The sequence below is a fragment of the Pinus tabuliformis genome, chromosome 4_2 (assembly GCF_031772625.1).
Source record: "Pinus tabuliformis cultivar Carrire ecotype Pingquan chromosome 4_2, CPIR1, whole genome shotgun sequence".
NCBI classification, from domain to species: Eukaryota; Viridiplantae; Streptophyta; class Pinopsida; order Pinales; family Pinaceae; genus Pinus; species Pinus tabuliformis.
In genome coordinates this window covers 1,161,198,700-1,161,225,681 of record NC_142304.1, presented here as the reverse complement: position 1 = coordinate 1,161,225,681, position 26,982 = coordinate 1,161,198,700, and the positions used below count along the sequence as shown (strand labels likewise).

Here is a 26,982-nt window from a genome sequence, read left to right as displayed (position 1 = left end):
ACAGTTGCTGTTGGGCTAGAGGACCATGGTCTATACAGGCTACTTGACACCGGTGACTCTCCAGAAGTGGCTCTAGCAGCACGTGTCTCTCCCATCAGCACTCTGTGGCATCAGCGATATGGGCATCTAAATATGCAATATCTCTCTCAGCTCTCTCGGGAAGGACTTGTGTCAGGATTACCTGATATTCAGACTCAGCAGTTGGGGGTATGCAGCGCCTGTCAAGCAGGAAAGCAACATCGGTCTTCATTCACAAATGGAGAATCTTGGCGAGCATCTAAGGTACTTCAGTTACTTCATGCTGATATTTGTGGTCCTATGAATACAGCTTCTATCACTGCTTGCAAATATTTTTTACTTATTGTAGATGACTTCAGTAGAAAGATGTGGGTGTATTTTTTAAAAAATAAATCTGATGCTCTTAGTACCTTTCAGAAGTTTAAAACCTTAGTTGAAAAAGAATCTGGTTGTAATATCATGACCCTTAGGACCGACAATGGTGGGGAATTTTGTTCCTCAGCTTTTGCCAACTTTTGTGATATTCATGGCATCAAACGTCAATTAACCACCCCTTACACTCCCCAGCAGAACAGTGTTGTCGAGCGTCGCAACTGCACGGTTGTTGAAATGGCTCGTTCCATGTTACAACACAGGAGTGTTCCAAACAAATTCTGGGCTGAAGCAGTATTTACTGTTGTTTACCTTCTTAACCGATCACCTACTCAGGCTGTTAAAGGGAAGACTCCTGAAGAAGTTTGGTCTGGTCGCAAGCCTAAGATCAGTCACCTCAAAGTTTTTGGCTCAGTTGCATATGTTTGGATTCCATCTGCTAAGCGCTCTAAGTTGGATTCCAAAAGCCAGAAACTCATGATGACAGGTTACAGTGATCATCTCAAGGCCTATAGGCTGATAGATATAGCCACTAGTCGTCTTAGCTTCAGTCGAGATGTTGTATTTGATGAAGACAGGATTCTTTCAGTCTTCGTCTTCTGAGCAGCGTTCTGAGGATCAGTCTCACAGTGTTCTTCTTCCGGTCGGTCCACCTGATGGGAGGGATGATGTAGCATCAATATTTGATAATACTCTATCTGAGCTTTCTCCAGAAGCTAACCCTCCCCTTGCTGTCCCTATTGCTCTTGAGTCTTCTCCATCTCCTCCTGATATTGGTTCCTCTACTCCTGATATTGGTTCTTCTTCTCTTCGGCCTAAATGGTGGGCTAAAACCATTGGTGATCTTCGGGATGATGAGCTCCTTGAAGGTAGAACTTCTAGACATAAGAACAGACAACAGTCTACAGTCAATTTTGCTCTTATGGCTAACCTCCACAGTATTTTTGAGCCTCAAACCTATTCAGAGGCTAAGGGTACATCTGAGTGGGAGCAGGCTATGGAAGCCGAATTCCAGAGTCTTCAGAAGGAATCACACCTGGACACTTTCTGATCTTCCTGCCGAAAAAAAGCCCATAGGCTGCAAATGGGTGTATAAAGTGAAATACAAAGCTGATGGAACCATAGACAAGTATAAAGCTCGTCTTGTGGCTCGAGGGTTCTCACAGAAGGAAGGCATCGATTATGAGGAGACTTTTGCTCCTACAGCCAAGATGAGTACCATAAGGCTTGTCCTTGCCCTAGCAGCTTAGTTCAATTGGAAAGTCCATCAGATGGATGTAAAGAGTGCTTTCCTAAATGGTGATCTTCAAGAAGAAGTCTACATGACGCAGCCCCCAGGATTTAAGGTTCCTGGTCAAGAACAGAAAGTGTGTCGGTTAGCTAAAGCAATCTATGGATTGAAACAAGCTCCTCGGGCTTGGTACATGAAAATTGATCAGTACCTGACAGATCAGGGTTTTCAGCGGAGTCCATCTGATGCAAACCTGTATATCAAGTATACTGGTGATGATATCTTGTTTGTGGTTGTCTATGTGGATGACCTTATCATTACTGGCAGCTCTGCACATTTGATCCATGGGATCAAACAAGATCTATGCAGAACTTTTGAGATGACAGACTTGGGACTTCTTCATTACTGTATGGGGGTTGAAGTTTGGCAGACTGAAAATCAGATCTTTCTCTCTCAGTCCAAGTATGCCAAAAATCTTGTGGAACGGTTCAGAATGCAGGATTGCAAACCGGCCACGACTCCTATGGAACCAGGGCTCAAACTTTCAGCACAGTCATCCTCTCCCCTTGTGGATGAAACTTTATTTAGGCAATTAGTGGGCAGTCTCATCTATCTTACTGCTACCAGACCTGACATCAGTTTTGCAGTAAGCTACATTTCTCGCTTTATGTCAGCTCCTAAATTTGATCATTGGATAGCAGCAAAGCGGGTGCTACGATATGTGCGTGGTACTTCTGATTATGGCCTCTTATATACTCGCAGCTCCAATCCTATTCTCAGTGGCTACACTGACTCTGACTGGGCCGGTTCGGTTGATGACCGTAAATCTACAGCTGGGTATGTATTTAGTCTAGGATCTGGTGCTGTTACTTGGACTAGTAAGAAGAAACAGGTAGTGGCTCTCTCCTCAACAGAAGCAGAGTATCGGGGAGCAGTTAAGGCATCCTGTGAGACAGTTTGGCTTCGTCGTATGCTTGCAGATATGCATGTTTTCCAGACAGGGCCTACTTTTTTGTTTTGTGATAATTAGGGAGTGCTCAAACTTGCCAAGAATCCAGTCTTTCATGAACGAACAAAGCATGTGGAAACTCATTGCCACTACATTCGCCAGCTGGTTGAAGATGGCTCAGTTCAGTTGCAATATGTTCCCACAACAGAGCAGCCCGCCGACATTTTCACCAAGCCTCTTGGTCCTGACTCCTGATAAATTTGTAAAATTTCGAGGGTCTATTGGTGTTGTAAATAGATTGAGCATTAAGGGAGGGTATTAGAATATTCATATTTAGTATTTAATGCTCAGTCTTTTAGTTGTTGCTATTTTTATTCTTTTAGCAGTTTCTTAGATGAAACTGTTTGTTTCCATATTCTACATAGAAACCTGATGTTTCTATTATTGTAAATATCTTTGTATTATCATTGAGCTGTTTTCTCATTCCAAATTAATTCATTCGATATTCTTTTAAAATTATCGCCGATTTTTTTTTTTGGCCCATTTTTTTGAAATTATCGCGATAAAAACAGAAATAATCACGGGGCTTCGCGGCAGCGAGGTTTTATAACGTTTTTTTGGTTTTTTTATGAGCTCATTTGGACAGTCGCGCATGGAGGGCAGAGGAGAGCTGGGAGACCAAGCTAGAGAGGGTTTGAAGCTAAATCTAAGTGCTTAGAGGAGAAAATCAAGAGGAGACCATCAATTTCTGCATAAAAACGGTATGTGGATTAATTTTTTTTTGTTTTCATTGTTTAAAAACATTGTTTTTGGTTGGGTAACTTGGTATGGGCACCATTTTTCTTTTGTTTTCATTGTTTTTAAATATTGTTTTTGTATTTCTTCATTGTTTTTGGTTGGGTAGCTTGGTATGACTATGGGAACCATTTTTTTTTTTGTTTTCATTGTTTTTAAACATTGTTTATGTTTTTTTCATTGTTTTTGCCATTTGGTTGGGTAACTTGGGTTTGGAATGGTTGGGTAACTTGTGTTTGAAACTTTGAACTTTGGAATGGTTGTTTTAGGTTGGGTAACTTGGATTTTCATTGTACAATGTAAAAATTAAAAATTAAAATACTAAATTGTAAATTTGTAACTTGTAATTTTGTAGATGCTAAATTGTAATCCTTATTTTCCCATAAGTTCACAACTGCACCAAAACACCATTCAAGACTTCAAGTTTGCAACTTCAAAGTTCAAAAACAAACATGCCAAGGAAATTGGATCCTTTTTGGGATTATGGTGTACCTGATTCTCCAAATGATAGACTAAACTTGAGTTGCAAGTTGTGTGGCCACCCTATGTTCGGGGGGGTGTACAGGTTGAAGTTTCACCTTGCAAAAATCCCTGGAAAAGATGTGGGGCCTTGTAAAAATACAACTCCTGAACTTGTCCAAAGAGCCTTGAGAGCATTGGAAAATTTAGAGTAGACTAGAGAGGCCAAAGAACTCAAAAGGCAACTTAAAAGGTCAGCTGAAGGAAGTGGGCAAAGTGGCACTGGTTCTACTGCAGCATCAACCAATCCGATAGCTGCCACATCATTTTTTGTTCCTCGAACCACACCTGGTTCACAGCCATCTATCGGTTCAATGCTAAAAAAAACTGAGAAAGAACAAGCTGACAAGTTGCTGGCAAAATTTCTCCTCTGGAGTGATATTCCTTTCAGCATTGTAAGGAATACTCCATTTTTCCAACCCACTGTTGATGCTATTGCCAGTGTTGGCCTAGGGTACAAAATCCCTTCTTATCATGATTCCAGAGGTCGGATTCTTCAAAATGAAAAGCGTGACTGCACCCAAATATTGGAGGATTTTAGGGCATCGTGGGCACAAACAGGATGCACTGTTATGTCAGATGGTTGGACTGACCAAAAGGGGAGAACCCTTATAAACTTCTTGGTTAGTTGTCCCAAGGGGACTATGTTTATCAAATCTGTTGATGCATCTGCACAAATCAAAGATGCAAGAACTTTATGTGATTTGTTAGATGTGTTTATTTTGGAGGTGGGTGAACAAAATGTTGTCCAAGTCATAACGGACAATGCTGCAAATTATGTTGCTGCTGGCAGGATGCTTATGGACAGACATCCTACTTTATTTTGGACACCTTGTGCTGCACACTGTATTGATTTGATGTTGGAGGACATAGGGAAAATTCCCTTTGTCAAAGATATTGTTGATTCATCCAAAAGCATTACAAAATTTACATATAACCATACATCTGTTCTTAGCTTGATGAGAAAATTCACCAACAACAAAGAGTTGGTGCGCCCCGCCATTACACGGTTTGCCACCAATTTCATATCTCTTCAATCCCTTTTGAATTCTATGTGGGATGTGAAGAGAATGTTTCTTTCAGAGGAGTGGCGTGCTTTGCCAATGAGCCACAAACCAGAAGGAGAGGCTGTATGCAGACTAGTTACATACCAGGAACACTTCTGGGTGGGAGTGCAGGAGGTGTGTGCCGTTACTGAACCTTTGGTAAAGGTTCTTCGGTTGGTTGATGGTGAGAAGCCCGCAATGGGTTATTTGTATGAGGCCATGGACAGGGCCAAAGAAACCATTCGGGCCTACTATGATGATAAGGGAGATGATGGGTTTCAGAGACAACTCCTCCTATGGAGAGTGATTGATGAGCGATGGAACAACACACTCCATCGTCCCATTCATGCTGCTGGGCTTTTCCTGAACCCTACATTTTCTTATGCATGTGGGTTTGATTTTGATGCTGAGATCATGGATGGATTCTTATCCTGTGTCCAAAAGATGGTGTGATCTCCAGAACAACGTATAGAGATCTCTAAACAAATTGAGACATATAGGATGGCAGGTGGCACATTTGGCTTTGAGATGGCTGTCAATGATAGGACGATTAAAATCCCAGGTATTTTTTAGTTTGTAACTTTGTTTCAAATTTCATTCTCTTCAAATTCCATTTTTTTCTTATGTTTATTTAAAATTTTATTTGTAATTTTGTTGTAGATGCATGGTGGAAAATGTATGGTGGCAGGGTACCCCTTCTGCAAAAGCTTGCCATTCGCATCCTCAGCGAAACATGTAGCTCCTCAGGATGTGAGCGCAACTGGAGTGTATTTGAAAAAATACACAACAAGAAGCGCAACAAGTTAACACAAAATATTGCAAATTTCCAAATAAATTTTTGAATTCATTAAACAATATTTTTTTATAATTATTAATTCATGATCTTTGTACAGGTTGGAGTCCTATTTTCGATTGTGGGTGAGGCAACTTGAGAGGACACTTGATGTGGATGCCATTTCATTGGATGGGATTGACACCACTGCTGCATGGAGGGTTGAGGCCGAGAGGCCTCTCATGGAGTCTGCTGATGATTGGTTAGTGCAGGATGTAGTGGAGGGGGAGGAGGAGGAGGAGGAGGAGGTGACACCACCTGCCCGAACTACCACTGCCACCAGTAGAGGACGTGGTCAACCTCCTATACCTCCTACTTCTAGTTCTTCAGCTTCTAGAGCACATCAGACTCCACTGCCATCTCCACCAGCACGGGCACCAACATCTACATCTAGAGGGAAAGGAAAAGTTGTGGCATTTTCTTGCAAGAGGGGCAGAGGAAATCAATAGGATTAGACTTTCATTTTATTGTATATGACATTATGACATGATGAGATACATTATCATATTTTTTGTTGATATTTTGAAGCTGAGTTGGGACTCAGGAGTCAGGACTTACTATTCAGGACATGATTAAATGTTATGTGTGATTTTAGCGCTAGAAATGATATTAAACATCTTATATATTAGTTTTTTTATCATATTTATGTGTCAATGTATTTATTTTATGTTGTAAATGGTTTAAATCAATGTTGCAAAAAGCGCGAGCGGGATTTAATCGGCGCCGGGAAAAAAGCGGAAAAAATCGTTAAAAGCGGGAAAAAAGCGTTTGGCACAAAAATATTCATTTTTTTTCAATTTTTTTCAATTTTTTTAATATCTAAACCATCTACAACATAAAATAAATACATTGACACATAAATATGATAAAAAAACTAATATATAAGATGTTTAATATCATTTCTAGCGCTAAAATCACACATAACATTGAATCATGTCCTGAATAGTAAGTCCCAACTCAGCCTCAAAATATCAACAAAAAATATGATAATGTATCTCATCATGTCATAATGTCATATACAATAAAATGAAAGTCTAATCCTATTGATTTCCTCTGCCCCTCTTGCGAGAAAATGCCACAGCTTTCCCTTTCCCTCTAGATGTAGATGCTGGTGCCCGTGCAGGTGGAAATGGCAGTGGAGTCTGATGTGATCTAGACGTTGAAGAACTAGAAGTAGGAGCTATAGGAGGTAGACCACGTCCTCTACTGGTGGCAGGGGTAGCCCGGGCAGGTGGTGTCACCTGGAAACATTACAATCTCCCAATCCTGAAATCCTGAAAAACTGATAAGTCTGCTGGATTTTAAATGAAATCTAAAATTCTACTTTCTCCATATGAAATCCAATGAGGCTGGAACCACTCTCAAACATCCTGAGTCATTTCATGGTAATGTTAAAAATTTAAGTAAAAGGATGAAAATGAAGATTAAGGAGAATGTCACTTTTACTTTAAGAATTTAACATTACCATGAATAGCATATCCATACTAGGGCCTAGACTTGATCATTAAGCTACCCCACTCAAAAATTATTTGTTTCTTTCAAAAAACATTGCATGAAAAAACCCAAAAAAAGTTATAAAACTATGTTGTCCTGAGCCCCCATGATTTTTTCGTTAAAAATCGCGCATTTTTCGAAAAAATCGCGATTTTTTGAAAAAAGCGCGATTTTTTCAATAAAAATCGGCAAAAAAAAAGTAGGCGATTTTTTCGTATAAAAATCGCGATTTAAGCGGGAAGGGGAAAAAATCGCGATTTTCCGATAAAATCGCGATTTTAACAACACTGGTTTAGATATTAAAAAAATTGGAAAAAAATGAATATTTTTGTACCAAACGATTATTTCCCGATTATTTCCTGATAATTACAATTTTTTTCCGTTTTTTCCTCGCGCCGATATCATCCTGATAACGATTAATGCAACATTGGTTTCAATAAGGATTTTAAGGATTGGGAAACTCTTTCACGAATCATATCCCCTAAACCTAACCTCGAATCCCCTCATTCCTCTCCTAGAAGTCATTATACCTTGCTTAGAAAACAAGCAAGATCTATCCTTCAACCTCTTCTAGAAAGGGAATTATTTGGGTCACTCCACATCGATTCATTGATTTATCCTTCATTGGTGACTCCATGATATATCGGGTCCCCTCCCATCGGTAAAAGTCCATAAATAAAATGGAGCCTTAGCTGAGGTGACAATGGGCTAAGTCTCCATTTGTTGCACTTGGTCTAGCATTTTCCCTTTAGGGATACCCCTTAGGTCCCTTGCTAGTTTGAGTGGTAACACTGCCCACAATGAATAGCGAAATCCATTCTCTTCACCTCTGAGCTCTCTGACTGATCAATTGTGCTCTGATACCATGTGAAAATATCGAAAACCGGAATCCTATTGCAGTAGATGGAAATTATTCTCCTAATTGTTAATTTAATTTAACAATTTATTTAATGTTTGCTACAACAAATACTGAATAAATCACAGTCCAACCTACAAAAATAAAACTGCAGAAGAATTAATGCTGGAAGAAATGCTAGCACACACACATGAAATAACACGATTATTTTTAGACAAATGTTCATAGAAAAATCCAACTTGGAAAAACCGGTGCAGCAGCTGAGGGTTTTATTATTATGCAGAAGTGAAATAATATGAGTACAACTGGATGCCAAAATTGGCAATCCTACAGAGAAATACTGGCAAAAAATCTGGAGATAAATTTTCCTCACCCCACAGGCAATCTCCCGGCACAATTTGCCTTCAGAATTTCAACCTCTGAGCCTCTGCGTAGCTGGATGGACGTCTAGCTTTGGACTGGACTTTGATGAAGTCGTTTTGCCTTCTGCTAATCAGAATGACGCTTCTCCGACTCTCTTGGACTCCTTCTTGGCCTTTGGAACTGAAAAAGTAAATCTCTCCCAACAAATCGACTTTGCCTCTAGAGGCTATTGCGTTACCCCAACATCAACCTCTCTGTGGCTCTCTTGCCTGTCTGCAAATGCACTCATCGGATCTGGAAAGCTTCCTCCGACTTCACTGTCTCTACCCCTCTCTCACTGCTTCGAGCTCACTAGCTCTCTCTCTGGCAACTGATTGTTGTTATTTTGGAAATTGATCTGCTCATGAAATCGAACCTCTCAAGTGTCTTCTCCGTCACCACATCGACCTCCTCTTATAATCCTTTGTTGGAGCACCAACGACCAAAATTAAAACATAATCGCTGGCTAGAATCATCTTGGAGTCGATCCATGTGAGTTTCTAGATCATTCACGCCTTGACTTAATTAATTATGATTAAATTAACCATATTCCCTAAGGTTAGGTTATGGCAAAATCTACAATAAATAGCATAAAATATCTTGGATATCATATTCCTAGGGTTAACCTTTATACCTATTAAATTGAGAAAGCAAGATATCATTTTATAAGCAATTTTGAGCCACCTTTTTAAGGTTAATGTTAGGGTATTGTATCTGTTTTATGCATTTTCAGCCATTGAAAAATTGGCACAACCTTTTCCTTTGATCACTTATTCAATAGATTTGCGTATTTATTGCTTATCACTAATTCTTTCTGCTATCATAAATTTTGCATGTTGTAAATTGTGCTTATTAAAACCCTAATTTATAACAATAATCATTAATTTCAAGGTAACATGTGTTTGGGATCTATTTGAGCCTTTTCAGGACTATCTAACCCAATGTTTTTAAAACCGGAACCGGTGACCGGACCGGTCCACCTAATGAACGGTTTACCGACCGGAACCGGTCTAACCGGGACTGGTTTGGTCTAAACGAACCGGTTTTAAAAAAATATATTAAATAATTAATTTTTAATGAAACAAAACTATTTTTAAGATGTAAAACCATGATTCCAAGCCAATAGAGACAAAATATGCAAAGTTTGCTCATTTATATACCATGTAAAGGTGAATATATCAAAATGGCACCGAGTGCAATACATATCATCGACAAAATAGCAAAATACATAAGAAATGAGGCTCTAAATGGCCTATAAAGTCCAAAAACAATGTTGCAAGCTATGAGGCCATTGGCCTACTACAAGTCTACAGTGTACACATGATCAATCATCAAGTTCATCACCACTACTAGACACAATATCATCATCAGGAGCTACATAGACATCATCTGGTTCAAAGTCTGAGGATGCCTCAGCTGATCTACAACCTCAGTATCGATGCCACCAATGACAATAGAAGTGGACCTAGTGGAAGCACGAGTTTGTCGACCTGCATGACTAATGCCTTCCATTGGTTCTTTGCCTTTCCTTGATGACGCTACTGATCCTGGTTCTGATGCCACCACATAATCTGCTTCATCCCCCGCTAAAGCCATGTCGATATAAAAATCAGCGTCTAAAGCCATGTCGATTCCATATCAAAATCAGCGTCAAACACAGGTTCTTCAGTCTCCTCCACCCATTCTGATGTTGGATCAATATCGTCCAACACAATGGGATCTAGATCGGGAGTTTTGCTCATCATTTGGAGCTCCGATTGCATTTATTGTTTACCCCCAAACCATGAAATCCTGAAAACCATTAAGTCTGCTGAATTTTGAGTGAAATCTAAAATTCTAGTTTCTCCATATGAAATCCAATGAGGTCGAAACCACTCTCAAACATCCTAAGTCATTTCATGGTAATGTTAAAAATTTAAGTAAAAGGGTGAAAATGAAAATTAAAGGAAATGTCACTTTTACTTTAAGAATTTAACATTACCATTTATTGCCAACATTGTTAGGGTTGAAACACCCTTAGTTTCCCCCCAAAAACCCTAAAACACAGTCAGAAATATGCTTTTTTAACTTTACGGTGGGCGTGCCTAAAACTGGCCGGTTTAGGACAAAACCGGCCGGTTCCGTCCTAAACCGGCCGGTTTTCACCGGTTAGGGCAAAAAAATGGAGAAATGGGCATTCAAACCGGGTTTTTTGGCCGGTTTAGACCGGCTGGCTTGCTAACCGGCCGGTTAGACCGGTAACCGGTTTTTAAAAACAGTTTTTAAAACATTGATCTAACCCCTTTAGATTTAGCCATATATCCTTTGAAATCATTACCTCATCTCACCCAGAGGCCTATTTCGTTGAATATTATCCTCGGGTGCTTATTTAGTAGAATCCTTAGCTTGGGAATTCTTGGGTTACCTAATCTCTGAGATTTGCTGGGGAAGCCTTCATTGTGGAGATAGTATCCATCCATAGAAATGCATGGGAGCAATTACTAAGGTGACGGTGGTGGTTGATCCCATTGTTGCCCTTAACATAGAGTGCTTAGTGAGGATTTGCACTTAGGTGCTAAATTTTGCGACAGTAGGGTCCATAACCCCCCATGAGTGGAGGCACCTCTCATAAGTTGTGTATAAATACACACCTTGAATCTTTTGTATCATCATCTTGGATTTATTTGTGATTGATTCCTTTCCCTAAGGGCACCATATATTTTGTTCTCTTGTTCCTGGGTTCACTTCTCTTTATGTGAAATGTCTGTTCAAGGTTCATGCTGCCTTAGCATTTGCTGAAGTGTTCATTGTTAATCCATATCTCTTTATTATCCCAACACTTTTCTGTTATGTCTACTGCGTTAGAATTGCAATTAATTGATGATTCTCTCTATGCTTTTATTTGACTATGTTTTACATGCCTTGAATCCAACTGCAGCATGATGAATGCATTTTCTGAAGGCCTTGTCCTAGCTGATAAGAGTGGATTAAGCCAGACAACACTATTAGATGTCTTGGTAGGCTTCTTTACAAAGCCTTTGCTTACATATCTATTTCTTGATCTGCAAATTTTTATTAGTTTAACTTATGCCAGTAGTATGGTTGCAATATGCAATGCTACAGATATGATAGTCCAGGGATGCAAATATTTTGTGACAGGAAATAGGCACTTTTTTAAATTAAATATTTCACGGCAGGAATTAGGCGCAATTGCTAATCCAATGTTCAAGTTGAAAGGTCCTGCTATGATTCAAGAGAAGTTTCCCGCAGCATTTCCTTTGAAGCACCAACAAAAGGATATGCGATTGGCACTTGCTCTTGGAGATGAGGTCGAAGTATCTATGCCTGTAGCTGCTGCTGCTAATGAGGTATTATAACTTTATCTTCCTCCCTAAATTCTTCCGTAGCAATTTGAAGACTGGTAGTAGTATTTGTTTTCCTTGTTTTGCGGAATTTATATTCAAATGGGACCAATAACCTTCAGTTTTTCTCAATTTTCCACTAACCTATTTTTTTGTTTCTTTTAGGCTTTCAAGAAGGCCAAAAGCTTGGGGCTTAGTGATCAAGACTTTTCAGCTGTGTATCAGGTAGTGAAGGAACCGAGTGCAGGAACTAAAGTCTAATGGGGAATCCATGTATTGGATGATTATTACTGTGCAATGCTTTTGTCTTGCATATGCCATTTGCCTCTTGAGCATTTTGCCTTCAGGCAAATTAAAGATAATGGACATGCAGATGGCATGGTTCTTAGTATTGGAAACTTTGTAAGTCAGAAAGTTCAGTTGACATGGTTGAGTTTCAGAGAGTCAGTTTCTAACTTCCTTCAAATGTTTGGGACAGTATGATTTATGATCTTTATATTTTGTGTTTGCATGTATGCATGCCATCACCTTCTATCTTTAATGAATATTTTGAGTATGATTCAGCGTATCCTGAATTATTTCAAGGCATTTTCACTTGAATCTGTCACCGCTTTTGTAATTAACAACCAAGGCATAGCTAGGATATGCATGGCACTAAATCATGTGGAAATATATTCATCTCACTGTTTGCCAAGTCTGTCGGCTCCTTTCCAACTCTAGCCATCTTTCTGTCAACTAATAGACTCAATAAAGACTTTTGAACAAATTAACTAGCTAATTCAACTTGAATGACAGGCCCCTGTTTGGATGAAAGGTTCACAGTGACCACCTTTAAATTCCATTTAAGTGGTAATCTGTTCAGGCAACTGCTTTATGAGAATGAACTGAAATTCTCTCAGAGCTTCAACAGAAGATATGAAAGTAGGCAAAGAACAAGGTAAAATGCTGAAAGAAGGCTTTAGATTTTATCTGTTCATCCATCTATCTATCTACAATGTGCTGTTTACAATACCTTTACAGGGAGAATAACAAAAACATGAGTCACTAGAAAGTTGCAATGTATGTTTCTGTTTTAAAGTGTAGCAGAAAACAAAATTGAATAATGGTAATCTAGATAAAAAGGAAGCAATAACAGACAATAATAATAAAATATGGCTGCTTATCAATTTCTGTGTATTTGTTGTATTTAAGTAAATACATCTTTGGTACTGTTAATGGGGACTTCAAAATTTTGCAGTTAACAACATAAGCTCCAGATTCAATAATGTCCTATGGTTTCAGGCTACAGCTGACAAGTCATTAATTTGCTACAGTAACAGGCTGCTATTTCAAGTTAAGGATATGGCTTTGATGACTTCAGTAAAATATGATGGCACTAGTATCTTTTTTATCATTCTATAATTGAGTTGGTCTCAAAACATTTTCTTACAGAACAATATTGATCTTACCTGAGTTAGATCTAGAAAGATCTTACTTAAGCTCAGGTCAGGTCATAGTCCAACTTGAGATTAAGTTATAGAGAGGAAAGTGAGAACTAGTAATTGGGGATTTGTTATGGATAAATATATAGGAAATAATGCAAATAATAATAATCATAAATAATGATTAGTTAATTAGTAATTAGGTTGAAGAGTCATGTCTAAATGTCTAAATGAGACATGACTTTCCATGAAGAGACGCCTGCTTAGTATATAAGCAAGCCTCTCACTTTCATTGTAACATCAATCTTATTCACACATTTAATATATAATATTTGTATCCTCAATAGATATCTTCATATTCCAAGTCTTCTGGAGTATTTAATTCGAACAACGAACTTTGTTCGCTTCATTTAGTATCAGAGGAGTTCAATCCTTTGGTTGCTTCACTGCTGCATAGAGCTCGTTCTCCCACCCAAGTCTTTGGCCATCAAGGTTTTATCAACATTGTTGCTGTCAACTACAAAAAGTTGGAGTTTCTCCATATCGCCAATCAGGCCTTTGGCCATTTAAAAAAAAATACAAAAAAAAAAACAGTTGTATAATAAAAAAACAAAATAAAAAAACAACAAAAAACAAATATTTAATAAAAAATAAAAGAGAACTAAAAAAAGAGAAAAAAATAAAATTATTGAAAAAATAACCTTAAAAAAAACAAATAAAAGAAAAATAATTTTAAAAATGAGAATTTAAAATATTCAATATATATATAAACCGTTTATAAAAAAAAATATAGTTAAAAAAGGAGTTACTAAAAAAAAGAACAATATTAAAATAATTAGCTCTTGCTCAATGGGTAAAAGGTATGCCAAAGATAACAGGCTGGCTCCTCCAAAGACCTCTAATTAATATAATGGTTTAGCACCTTGATCTAAACTTATCATATCCTGGCATTGAAAGGCCTCTAGGGTTTGGTTGTATGCTGATTAATGAGGTGCACAAAATGGGTTTAGAATGTTGTGAAACAATTTGGTTCCTATTCGTTGTTGGTTTGAAGGGAGAACTATGAATAGCCAACCCTAGTATGAGAGGATTGGATTGGACCACCTGTGGCGTACCAATCTCAGAGTGTCGGTTAGCCACTTTGATATGTAATAACCACTGAAAGCATCTTAGTGGGAAATCCTTCTTTCGACAAGTTCTTGTATAAATTTTTAGTCGTGAGGTGTAACCACAATGATGCAATTATCAGGGGCACAATCTAATATATACTACTAAGCTAAAACCCGATCATGCATGCTTTCCCATTAGGGAGTTCAGCTATACCAAAAGAAAGAGAATTTTTATTCCTCTTTTACCTTTCGTCACTGGACCATGTTCCCATCCTGACCAGCTACTAATGTGTTCAGGAAAACAATAAATGTGATTCTATCAACTTGTTCTAAAGTGGAAGTTCATGATTTTGGCCTTACATCATATCAAGAAACAAAAAAATTCTTCCATCTTCAAGCTTAGGTCAGATGTGACTTCCTTCCTTTGGGTGTAGAGCAGTATCAAACCAAAATGTGCAACAAGCATTAGCTCTCTTTTGAAAAGGTGCTAAAGTCATTTCTGTTATAATTTTCTCTAGACTCCAAGGGAAGAATTTCCTTCTGATCTCAAGCACAAATACTCTCTGATTTTCAATTTTAAACAAAAAAATTCTAATCATAGAATTAATCACACAATGGATGGAAAATAAATCAGTGGACGTAAAATAAATTTCCAAATACAAAGATAATTTTTCCTGCCCTTCAAATAAGTTTTTCATTAAAAAAAATTCCAAACATACAGGGCTTCCTATAATGGATTTGGGAAAACTCACCCACTGAAAGAAACTACAGCAAAACCTGGCTGTCCCATGACCCTGTACGGCTCACTCATACAGCCTCTTGCTGATCCGAATTGTATGACCTCCTAGAAATCGTATGGCTGAATTCTTGCTAAATTGTATGGTCGAATTGGTGGGTCGAACTTCTGTAACCTGTTGTTGTTGTTGTTGCTTCCAATTTGTATGGCCCCCTTCACTGCTGGATTGCACAGCTTCCATAAATTGGCTGAAGTCGATTTCCTTGCTGCTATTCTGTTTCCCTTTCTCCTCCTAGCTTGCACTTTGTGCAACTAAGTTACTGTGTTTGCCACCGTCTTTTTTTATCACTTTGCTCTTCCTCTATAATTTTGAGTTGATGACTGAATTTGGCTAATCCTATTCTCATTTTGAAATCAATAGCTGAGATTAAATCTCAATCTCACTTGAGATCAGTGGTTGAGATTCATCTAAATCACTAGTGTAATTAAGTTACACTTTATAGACTTTTCATAACTTAAAATTAAAAAGGCCCTTCACTTTAATAATTTACTTTAATAAAAGTGAATTACACAATAGAAATTACTTTGGACGACTTAACACATGTTTGACATGACATGTGCGGAAGTTCCTATCCCAACAACAATCATCAACATTCCCTCTTAGCGAGGAAGGAATTATGCACCAATGCAAGTGTCTCTAAGGACTTCAAACTTCCCTTTGGCTAAGGACTTGGTTAGAATATCCACAATTTGTTGATTTGTGGAGATATATTGGAGCTTCATTGCTCCGTTTTGAATCTTGTCTCGAATGAAGTGGTACCTAACCTCTGTGCTTGGACCTATCATGGAACACTAGATTCTTAGAGAGCTTGATACAACTTTGATTATCATAGTATACTATTGTAGCATCGAACTGCAGATCAAACAATCGTGTAGGTAGCTTGTGAAGCCAAATGGCCTCACAACTTGCTATATTTGCTGCCATATACTTTTCCTTTGCTAAACTGAGTGCCATAGAAGCCTACTTCTTGCTAAACAAATATATCATTGTTGATCCCAAACTAAAGAAACACTTTGAAGTGTGCTTCTTGTTTGCGACATTGCCTGCCAATCTGAGTTTGTATACCCTTGCAACTTCACTTCATCATCTCCAAGATACCTCAAACCATAATCCATTGTGCCCATCACATATCTCAACGCATGCTTTGTACCCAATGCTAATGCCTCAGTTCCACTGTTGATTAACTCAAGGTGTTGATTGTTGTTGTCGCTCAGATTTTACAGGCACCGCGACGACGACTCAGGGTGGGGGTTGTCACTCTGATCCCCACCCACTCCGTTCTAGTTGTTTCCTAACAAAAGGCTATGGGGGGTAGTCCCTATGGAAACAAGATTATGAAAGACAAGTTGGGAATCAACTTGTCCGAGAGACACGATTGAGTGGCCTAGCTACTTCGTTAAATTTAGCAAAATTCAATGATCAAATTAGATTCAAATATGAGATCAGCGCCTTATGGAGTCAAAACTCTTGTTTATTACAATTTAAGATGAAGTAACCGGATGGACGACTGCTGCTTATATGGTTAACTAACCTATATGCTATGAAAATCCTAAGACCTAGGCATGATGCAAGGCTCTTGGTTAATTTTAAATTAGATGCCTATTCTAAATTGAATCTCCATCTTAGCTGTTTTGAGATCAGTTTTTAAAGTAGGTTGTGGGATGTAAGCCAGCAAGAAGCAAGCAGAGACTTGATTAACGATACCTTCCCCTGTGTTCCAACCAATCAATGCCTCTGGTGATACAAAGACTGTGGCTCCGACCACTGCAAGGTCACTATGTTAACCACTAGAAAGGTGTTGAATCCCTCAAGCTAGGTGAGAAAGGGTGGCCCTATGAGTCTATCAACCAAGCTTATGCTTGGAGGTAAATTATTAATGCACTTAGGCCTAGAATGCTTATGCAAGGAATGTGAGTGGGTCTTGAGTTAAGATTGTTTATGTTCTTTAAGTACTTGATGTTAATCACCTTATAGCAAGAGTACTTAATAATGAATTGAAAGACAATCTTAAAACAAGACAAGTGCTTAAAGATATAAGTGTCAATGTTAAACAATAGATTAATCCACAAGATGCTTAGCAATTTAGAACAATTATCTAATTTAACAATGATTACTTGGGACCATTTAAGATATGCCAATGACCAATGTTAAGAGATGCTCACTTAGAATGATAACCAATGAAACTTGAGATGCCAATGCTTAAGATAGACAACAAATTTACCAAAGCTTCTTAGAGCAATTATCCAATGAATTCTCAACAATGCTTCAATTAGATGCTAAACACAAAGATGCCAATCAGATCTTAATACTCAAATAACTTAAACCATCAATGAAATTAGAAGATTTAAAGCTTAGATGTTTGAGTGATTTTAGTCCCAAGTTAACAGATTTTGATTTAAACACATTAGAAGTAAATATTAGACATCAATAGCATAAACCACAATGAGCCAACTTGATCATGAAAAAACCACTTATAATGATGTATAGGACAACAACAAGTATGTCACTTCAAACCAAGAAACTGTGAAGCATATAAACTAAAATTGACCAATGACTTGCCTAATGACTTGCCAATTGAGAAAACAACCTTGCCAATGTAAAATGATAAACTTTTAGCCTTTGTAAGATGTTATATTCAGAAAATAGCAGATCTGATTATATTTTTAATGCAGAGATATCAACAACTATAAATTAGAGATCTATGCCAAAAGATGCGAAAATTCCCAATTCTCAGGGAACCCTACTGCAGCAAATCTGATCCACTTCGCCTACTTGATTTTAATTACATTCATCAAGTTATTCTTCTGATTACTGCAGAAAATTATTTATGCAACCTACACTTCTTTAATATTTGAATACATGAAACAGAAAATTGAACAAAGAACAAGATACATAGGACAGTGATTTTTGGACAACATAGTCCCCGGAAAAACCCAATGCGAGAAAACTGGTGTAGCAGCTCTGAGATTTTTCTATTATTAAGCAATAATTCTGAATACAAATGTTGGATGCCCTCTCGGCAATCCAGTGAGAGAGAAATACAATGGCGGAAAATCTGAATGAGTTTTACCTCACCTCACCCGGCAAATTCCGGCTGATCCGACAACAAAATTGGCTAACCCCGGTTGTCTCTACACCGGCCCTGCATAGGATTTGCGTCAGCCTTATAGGCTCTGCGTCAACTCTTTTGGTCACTGCTTCAACGTTCCCGTCTTTTACGGTTGTTCCCCGACAGTTCCGACTTTCTGCGTGGAAGACAATTTTCTCCTCTACGCTGGCCCTTTTGGCTCTGCGTCAAGGCTGCGTGGGCCCAGATTGGTCTAGCGTCAGTCCTTCTGGCTATTGCGCTGCCTCCACAAGCTCCTCTCCACCTCTCTGTCAGTATTCCCGAACTATCCCTGCCCCTCTGCTACAAGATCTCCCCAATCGATTTTCCTCCTGGGAACTTCTCACCTAAGGAAATCGATTTCTTGAATCTCTGTGTGTGTTTAAATGAACCCCAAGCCTCCTTCTTATACATTTCCTATTGAGACTTCAACGACCGAGATTAAGTCTCTAATCAAGGACTAAAATTAAAACATGACTTGATCCGCCTTCCAGATCATTTTCACCCATATTTTGATTAATACCCATTAATATTTTAATTTTCCTAAGTTTAGACTTAGGAACCCCATTAAAAATATTAATTATTTTAATAAAATACAATCCAGGTGGAATTTCACCAAATGGTTTCTGGGTTCTTTAGAACTCATGTGCCTTAGTCTCTCCACCAATTTTCAAGGCGAGAGCACATCTGATGCTACCAAAAACTAACAAAAGATTGATGCCCAAGACACTTAGATGTTATAGCAATATGCTAGACATCACATCAATCAATTTTATGCCCCTTAAAGTTTTCTTTTCAGATTATATCAGATCTGATCTAATTGATTACGCGGAGATATTCCAAAAAACAAATTATTAGATTGAAGCTAGATATTTAATGCCCAAGTAGCCAAAACACTAGCAAATTTTTACTATGAAATTATTAGTGTTTAGACTATTTAGAAGTGATTTTTAAAGCATTTAATCATGAATTTTACCACTATTATGAAATATTTAGAGAGTTGTAGCAAACCAGTGACAAAGTAAGGTTTAGAGAGAAAACCCTAGGCCCAATGTCTTGTAGATCACTTTCCCAAGTTGCCAAAAGTTTTCCAAAGCACTTGGCACCTGTAAACACCAACTTTGAGCAAATTTCTCCCTGCAAAAACCCACGAATCTTCAATCCAAGAATTTTAGAGATGGGTATAGGGCAAATTAGGGCCAAGAAGCGCTAACGCTAGGCCCAATAGGGCTAGTGTTGGGATGGAAGATGCCTGAAGGCCTAGTGGCTAGCGGAAATAGGCCAGGAAGGGTTGAAAGGGGGCAAAAGGAGGGCCAAGAGGAGAGCGAAGGCAACAAAGGGCTGAAGGAGGGAGGCCGAAGTAGGAAGGAGGGAGGATGAGAGAAGGAAAGGGCTTGAGAAGTCCACGACAAGCCTAAAAGGCTATCGTCTAGGGTCAAGAAGGGGGGCCGAGGGCTCTAGGTTGGGCTTAAAAGGCCCAAAAAAAACTCAGATGCAAGGGCAGAGGAGGAAGGCCGAGGCCCTTTAGGGTTTGCGGCCAGCCTCTGGGGGGGTTGGAAGGGTGATGTTGGCCTTGGAGGAGGACGTTGGGCTAAGAGGACCCTAAAAAAATGAAACCCTTGCTCCAAAAAATCAATTTGCTTCAGATCTGCAATTTACTACAAATTTTCTTCAATAGCTGACCTGACACAAATTTTGGAGACAAAATCTTACCCTCAAGGGCCTATATCTAGCTCTAATCCAACTCTTCTCACTTGATTTCACTTGCGCAAATGAATTTACAAATACCCAAAACCCCAATATATACAAAAAAATCTCAAAACCCCAGAACCCTAGTTAGAAAAGAAATTAATTTACAAAATATATTATACAAATTTATTTACAAATGTACAAATATACAATGATTTTAAAAAGAATTTTAAGAAATATTTTTTTTAAGGTTTTTTTATAAATGGCTAAGTGTAATTTGAAGAATAAATGCAAGCTACAGTCTTAGCAAAGTTAGATAAACCATAAAAATAATTGAGGTCCAAACAAAGTGAGCCTATGTCCACAATTTGTGAACTTGGAGCCCAAGGACTACAGAACCTGCAAGCACTATATAATTCTTCACATATAAACCGTTAGAACAACAATGAATCAAATCATCTAAGATAAACCCAAAACTTCTCAAAAGAGTGTTCCTATCATCTACAATGAAATAATAATTTAATTAAAATTTAAATACAATATAGGAATGCCTATACCCAGCACATACTACAAATCAACACAACAAACACCATGAATTGCACCCCAAAGTCTTTATTATGATTCAAAAAAACGTTCCGAGTGGAACAGTAGCCTTACATCAGCTTTTCTGCAGAATTACATTAACCAAACATCAGATGGCTTTTGACACTAATGACTTCTAATTTATAGATGAATCTTCCAAGTGGAAAATAATGGTTGATTGGCTTGATCCCCGTCAAAATAATCTCGACTGTCGATAAATCCTTAATGATCTTTTGATCTCTGTTCTTGAAAATATTTATTTTGAGGAATTTTCAAATTTATCATTAAACTCATTTTTTATTAGCTCAAAAATAATTATTTTGAACTAATTTCTTAAAAAATTGACGTTAACTTAACCACCAAAGCCCAAAGGTCCATTTTTTCTTGAAATTTCCAATATTTCCTTGGTGGGGACCTCCAAAAATTAATTCTTTTAAGGCCTGCGAAATTTCTCACTTGGAGAATTTAATTTCTCTAAGACTTTAATTTTGACTCTAATTAATTAATTTTCTGGCTTAAGATTAATTTAATTTTTGCCAGGAAAATTAATTAATTGACACTTGAGGGGATAAATATTTTTTCCACCCTCTAATATTTTAGCCATGGTGTTTAAGTATGAGGGACCATGCACTAAAATATTTTTTACATAAGATAATTACAATTCAAACTTCAAAAAGGGAACACCCGTTTAGCATAAACACTCAAATTACACACCCAATTTTGCGACAGAATATGATCTAGAAGACCAAGCGATTTGTATTAAAATAATTTATCCAATCAGCTCAAATTATTCCCAAATCACTTTTACATAAAACTCGACTAGAACGCTAAGACTCACCTAAGACTTTGACGAAGAATTCCACCTTAGCTTTGGCAAGAGGCTAGAGGGAAAAACTCTGTTGACCATTCGTGTTTAGAAACACAAATGAATCAATGAGACGAAAAACCTCTTAGGATGAAACTTTTGCCAAAATAATAGGCTTAGCTAGGTTGTTACATACATACATGGTCTTACTAGCATCATTTACATTATAAATTTGCAGAATGGGTTTACAAAGACTCAATAAATTGATGATTGATGATTTGATCATTTAAAAACATTTTGGCATATCTGCTTCCTTGGAACTTTGACAAAAAATGTGCAACATCTAGCTCCATATGGAGACACGTTGCTTCCATGAAGCAGCATGAGAACCCCAGAATCTTGCATCCTATTAGGCACACATGAATGTGAACAATCATGAATGATATAATAGTGAATTGCATTTCTTATTAACATAGATGCACATTTATAATACATTGGTGTGACCGTTGGATTCCATATTCCAAGGTCTCTTAGACTCCCTTTGACCATTCAACGCCCACACCTTAACCCTTGGCGGATTAGGTGTCCAACATTCCCCCTAATCCGAAGAGGTGTGTATGAGTCTAAGAAGAGAGTTGTAATACAAAATGTGCAAAAATGCATGGCAACACTAGCTTGAATGTGTTCTCTGAAATGTTGGCATAAGGTGGTGGTTTAAGGATGACCACCAACACTGGAACGCTTAGTGCAGTTCCTAGAATTCTTCCAAATTTGGCAAGAAGTTGAAGTCTTCAGCTAGAGGAAGTACTCCTAATGCTTTGAAGAGGGAGACCTTCAACCTGGAAAAGGGAGGTCTGCAACCTGCATAAAAAGGGAGAGCCTCAACCTGAAAAGGGAGGTTCAACCTGCGGTGGTTTAAAGATGACCACCAACTTTGGAATACTTAATGCAATTCCTGGAACTCTTCCAAAACTGGCAATAAGCTAAAGTCTTCTGTTAGAGGAAGTGTCTCCAATTCTTTGAAGAGGAAGAAGCTTAACCCGAAAAGGGAGGTCTCCCCCTGCATGGATGGTTTAAGGCTGACAACCAATGGCATGCTCAGGGGCATCTCTGTCTCTGGCTACAACTCTAAATTTTGTATGGTAGGTTGTGGCTCAGGCTCGCTTGATGTGGCTTTGAAGCTTGCAGATGACTATCACTTCCCAGCCTATCAAATACAAGTTGAGAAGATGGAGAAATTTCAACTGCAAGACTGTTCAATACTCTAGAACAAGTTCAAACATATGATTGAAATATCTTCTTGGTTGTTGAAGCCCATTGCCAAGAAGCGATCCATCCAAGATGAATTGGTGTTCTTGCAGGAAGCTTGTTTTTGAAGCATCTGTTTGAATGATGATTACGCTGACCACAATGCTTGCATGGGTGAAGATAAAAAAAATGATCTTTCACATGGCCATCTCTATCACAATGTTGGCATTTGACTATCTGTTGTTGTGGAGGAGGAGCAGGATCTGAAAGAGGTTGTTATGAATAAATATATAGGAAATAATGTAAATAATAATAATTAATAATGATTAACTAATTAGTAATTACGCTGAAAAGTCATGTCTAAATGAGACATGACTCTCCATGAGGAGACACCTGCTTGGTATATAAACAAGCCTCTCATTCTCATTGTATCAATCATTCTTCACACATTTAATATATAATATTTGTATCCTCATGGATATTTTTATATTCCAAGTCTTTTGGAGTAATTAATTTGAAGAAGGGAACTTTGTTCGCTTCATTTGGTATCAGAGCAGTCGATCCTCTCGCTGCTTCAATATTTAGTTTAACAAAAGCAATCACATTGACAGTAACTGTAGATAGAATATGAATAATAAAATGCAGAAGACAAGAGGACACTAGATTTCAAAGATGGCTAGGGAAAAACCCCAAGATGGGGAAAACCCTTTGATCAATTCTTCTTATTATTATATCAAATGTTCAATAGAGAGAGAGTACAAAAATCCAAAATTGACTTGCCAAATCAAAGCCAAAACAACCCTGTCAAATCTGCAGTCAACTCCAGTCAAATTCAGCGCTAACCAGAAAGTCAAAGATGGTCAATGCAACAGCAAAACATCTTCTTTGAAGCTCGGTCAAAGGTAGTCAAACTCGACCTCCTTAGCTGGTCAAACAACAGTCAAACTCAGTCAACCTGAAGTCAACTCTATAGTCAAACAAGCCTGCAATCAATGCAAGTCAAAGTGCCCAAAATTTCTCGGTTTTTGTGCCAAACAGTATGGCCTGCCAAAAATGAAATTTTCCCACAAAAATTGTAGTCAAAGGATGACTCAAAGTCCCTGGTCAATGCTGGTCAAACCTTGCAACAGCTGTGAAATTCCGGCCATGTAATCTGCCTAGAAATTCGTCCTTCTTTCCAACAAGAAGTGTGAGATGAAGAGCTGCCCAATTGTTGTACGCACCAATCAGATGAGGAGAGAGAAGAATGTGCGAGTGAGTGAGATGCCAAATGAGGATGGAGGTCACTTATATTTATACAACTCGTTGAGGGTGAAGTGACATGTCTCTTGGGCTTCATGAGCCTACATGATGATGTGGCCGAGGTTGACAATTTGCACATGTGTGGGCATAAATTCAAAAACACATTTCTACTTGTCCAAATTTGATGATCCTTAGATCAATTTTGGCCCTCTCGAAAAGAGGAATTCAATGCAATCATCATCTCTATCAAATGAGCTGTCCAAAGTGGAATTTGGCCCTAGTTGCCAATTTTAACACACTATAGCTATGATGGTCTTAATAGCATGATATACAGAAAATGGAAATGTCATAATAGCAAGGTATGGTACTTTTTGGCAGCTGGAGAATGCTGTAATATGTGGATGCAACATAGTTATGGCTATAAGAAATACAATGTATGAGAAACTTAGGGGGATGATCTCTGTTATATGTACTCTCTTTTTTATCTAATGAAAAGAAAGCATTTTTTTCTCCTGAAAAAAATATGTATGTATGCATGGTGTGTGTAAGGGGATATCCAATGGCTAGACATTATAATTCAATGCTTCGATTGCAGTCTGGTGCTTATGTGCCCAATAATCACTCAACATGGTTGAATTGGTCAGTTGCAGTTTGGTGCTTATGTGCCCAATAATCACTCAACATGGTTGAATTGGTCAGCTGCAGTTTGGTGAACATGTTCTGTGGTGGCTGCCACTAGTTTACGGTGCTTGGGAGATTTACTTTCTGCGACTGACTTACTTTTAGGATAATGAATACATCTCTAAATTGGAATAATATGTTCCGCTGTAGATAGTTCTAGGATTAGTGTGCTGTTATCCCCACTAAGATATATGTTACATGAAATTATAGCCAAATTTTTGCCGTTACTAACATCTACTTACCTCTTATCAGAAGGGTTGAGATAACCTTGGGACAGGAATAGCCTTCACTACTAAATCGCCTATGGTGTCTGGTAAGTGCTGGCCACAACTAAGATAACATGAGACTACATGAGTTTATATCGTTACAACACTTAAATAGCTATTGTCCAGTGGCATGCAGATGTAACCAGAAAATCTTTTAACCCATCATCGATGTCTACAAACATATAACATTTCGTGCATAACACTACCTGACACATGAATGAATTTTTTCATTTTCACCACATGTTTATAAGAAGGATGAGATTTATATATAAATCCCTCAACAGTGAGGCAAGCAATGCCTTTCTAGCAACAATAGAATTATCATTCAAGACAACTAGTACCATCTTCAAGCAAAACTTCTTAAGATGATAAACTTAGCAAAATTCTCTTAAAGCACAAATACTAATTTTCTTGAATATGCAAACGTGACAGAAACTCTACCTGGAAATGTAATGGATTTTTTCGTAGAAACTCCTTTACACAAATCTCCCTTTCTCATTATCTTTTCTGTTTCTGTTTTCATAAAACATGCCAGCGACCTGTTATGTCACCAGAATATCCATGGAGATAATTGTCAGCATTGCTGCAATAAGCCCCAATATCAATACTCAAAGGACCAGTCTCACGGCTCAAACTTAACTTCGTGCTTCTGGCTGGACCCAAATGGAACCTTATTCAAGTTCTGGTACGTTGGTATGCACTTTGCAATTTGATTCCATGACCAATTTGAAAGAGTAGTTGCATCTTGGAGTGGGATGGAAGAGCCAGTTTCTAGGCTACCTGACCAAAGTGCTATTTGATCTGATAGGGGCCCTATCATTGAACTTAGGAGCTAGCTTCTGGGGAATTATTTTGTCTTTGAATGACGTCCATTTATAAGGCTAAAGATGGATGAACACTTATCCCCTTCAGCGAAAAAAGGTTCAGATGTATGCTGATCAACTTATTGTTTCATTTGATTTTGACCCATAAGCAAGTTGTCTTGAGGAAACGGATAATAGCTAACTTCTCGAGTGTGAAGTGTTCTATCTGCTGCATGAACTTTCGCCATCCATGGTACATAAGATACCATGAACATGGGTTTTTAGCCCTAAACCATTTCATATGGTGTCATTTTAATACCTCCATGATAAATGGTATTGTAACACCATTCTACAAGGGGAAGCCATTGTGCCCACTAGTGCAGGTATAAATAGAATTATCATTCAAGATAACTAGTACCATTTTCAAGCAAAACTTTGCAGGATGATAAGCCTAGGAAAATTCTATTGAAACACAAGTACTTATTTTGTTGAATATGCAAAGGTGACAGAAACTCTACCTGGTAATGTAATGGATTTTTTTCGTAAAAGCTCCTTTCCACAAATTTCCTTTTCTCATTCTCTTTCCTGTTTCTTTTTTCATAAAACATGTGATCGACCTGTTAAGTCATCAGATAATCCATGGAGATAATTGTCAGCATGGCTGCAATAAACCCCAATGCCAATACTCAAAGGACCAGACTCGCAGCTCAATCTCAACTCCATGCTTCGTCTCAAGATCTCAAAACTCGGACATCCAGATTTTGTTAACCTGACATCTATGCTTCTTTGTATTTCCTAGGAAAATGTTTTGTATGAACAAAGAACTAACCATGCCCTCCAGACTTTTTCAAAATCAGATAGTTCTGAGCACTTAAAAAGGCTAGATATTGTAAGCAAATGCTGCATGTTTACTTACACGTGAAACTGCACTGTCACTTCCAGATAATTTGCTATTCTGGGAATGCGCAGCTGGCACGTAAACATTTTTGGCAGTGACGTTAGAAGCCTATCCTGGACTCAATCATTTGTCCTCTTTCATGCGTGGGGGAGGAACTTTTCAGTATGGAATTTTGGTTCAAAACTTTTTCAAGCCTCAAGGGTATACTAATATATGAGCGCACCCTTTCATTAGCCTAAACACTCTTCTAGCTGCATCTAGAAACTAAGAATGTCCCCGTCTATTTAATGCTCTCGTGTGTTTTGGGGGCCGGTTAAATTTTTCTATTTTCCTTTTTCATGAAATAGTCTATAACGCGATTTTTTGAAAAAAAATTCGGCGGGTTTTTCTGGTCGAAATCCGGCAGGAATTTATTGGAATCGCAAGTTTGATAGCTAGTTTCTGCAAAATGAAAGCATTCCAGGGGTTTTCGAGGATGCT

The 26,982-nt window shown here is 38.1% G+C and overlaps 1 protein-coding gene and 1 long non-coding RNA gene across 3 annotated transcripts in view; one reads left to right on the top strand and one right to left on the bottom strand.

Moving 5' to 3' along the window:
- GLYR1 (glyoxylate reductase 1) overlaps positions 1 to 12,423 on the top strand; it is a 152,619-nt gene extending 140,196 nt beyond the window's left edge. For both annotated transcript variants that reach the window (XM_089424739.1, XM_089424737.1), the window contains 3 exons: positions 11,432 to 11,510; positions 11,691 to 11,861; positions 12,021 to 12,423. In XM_089424739.1, the coding sequence (XP_089280865.1) occupies positions 11,432 to 11,510; positions 11,691 to 11,861; positions 12,021 to 12,116 (346 nt within the window). In that variant the 3' untranslated portion in view covers positions 12,117 to 12,423. The remainder of the gene's footprint in view (positions 1 to 11,431; positions 11,511 to 11,690; positions 11,862 to 12,020) is intronic.
- Positions 1 to 26,447, bottom strand: part of LOC149173791 (uncharacterized) — a 162,257-nt gene extending 135,810 nt beyond the window's left edge. Inside the window, exon 1 of the long non-coding RNA XR_016259155.1 lies at positions 26,123 to 26,447. This is a non-coding gene — a long non-coding RNA (uncharacterized LOC149173791). The remainder of the gene's footprint in view (positions 1 to 26,122) is intronic.
- Between the last annotated feature and the right edge of the window lie 535 nt (positions 26,448 to 26,982).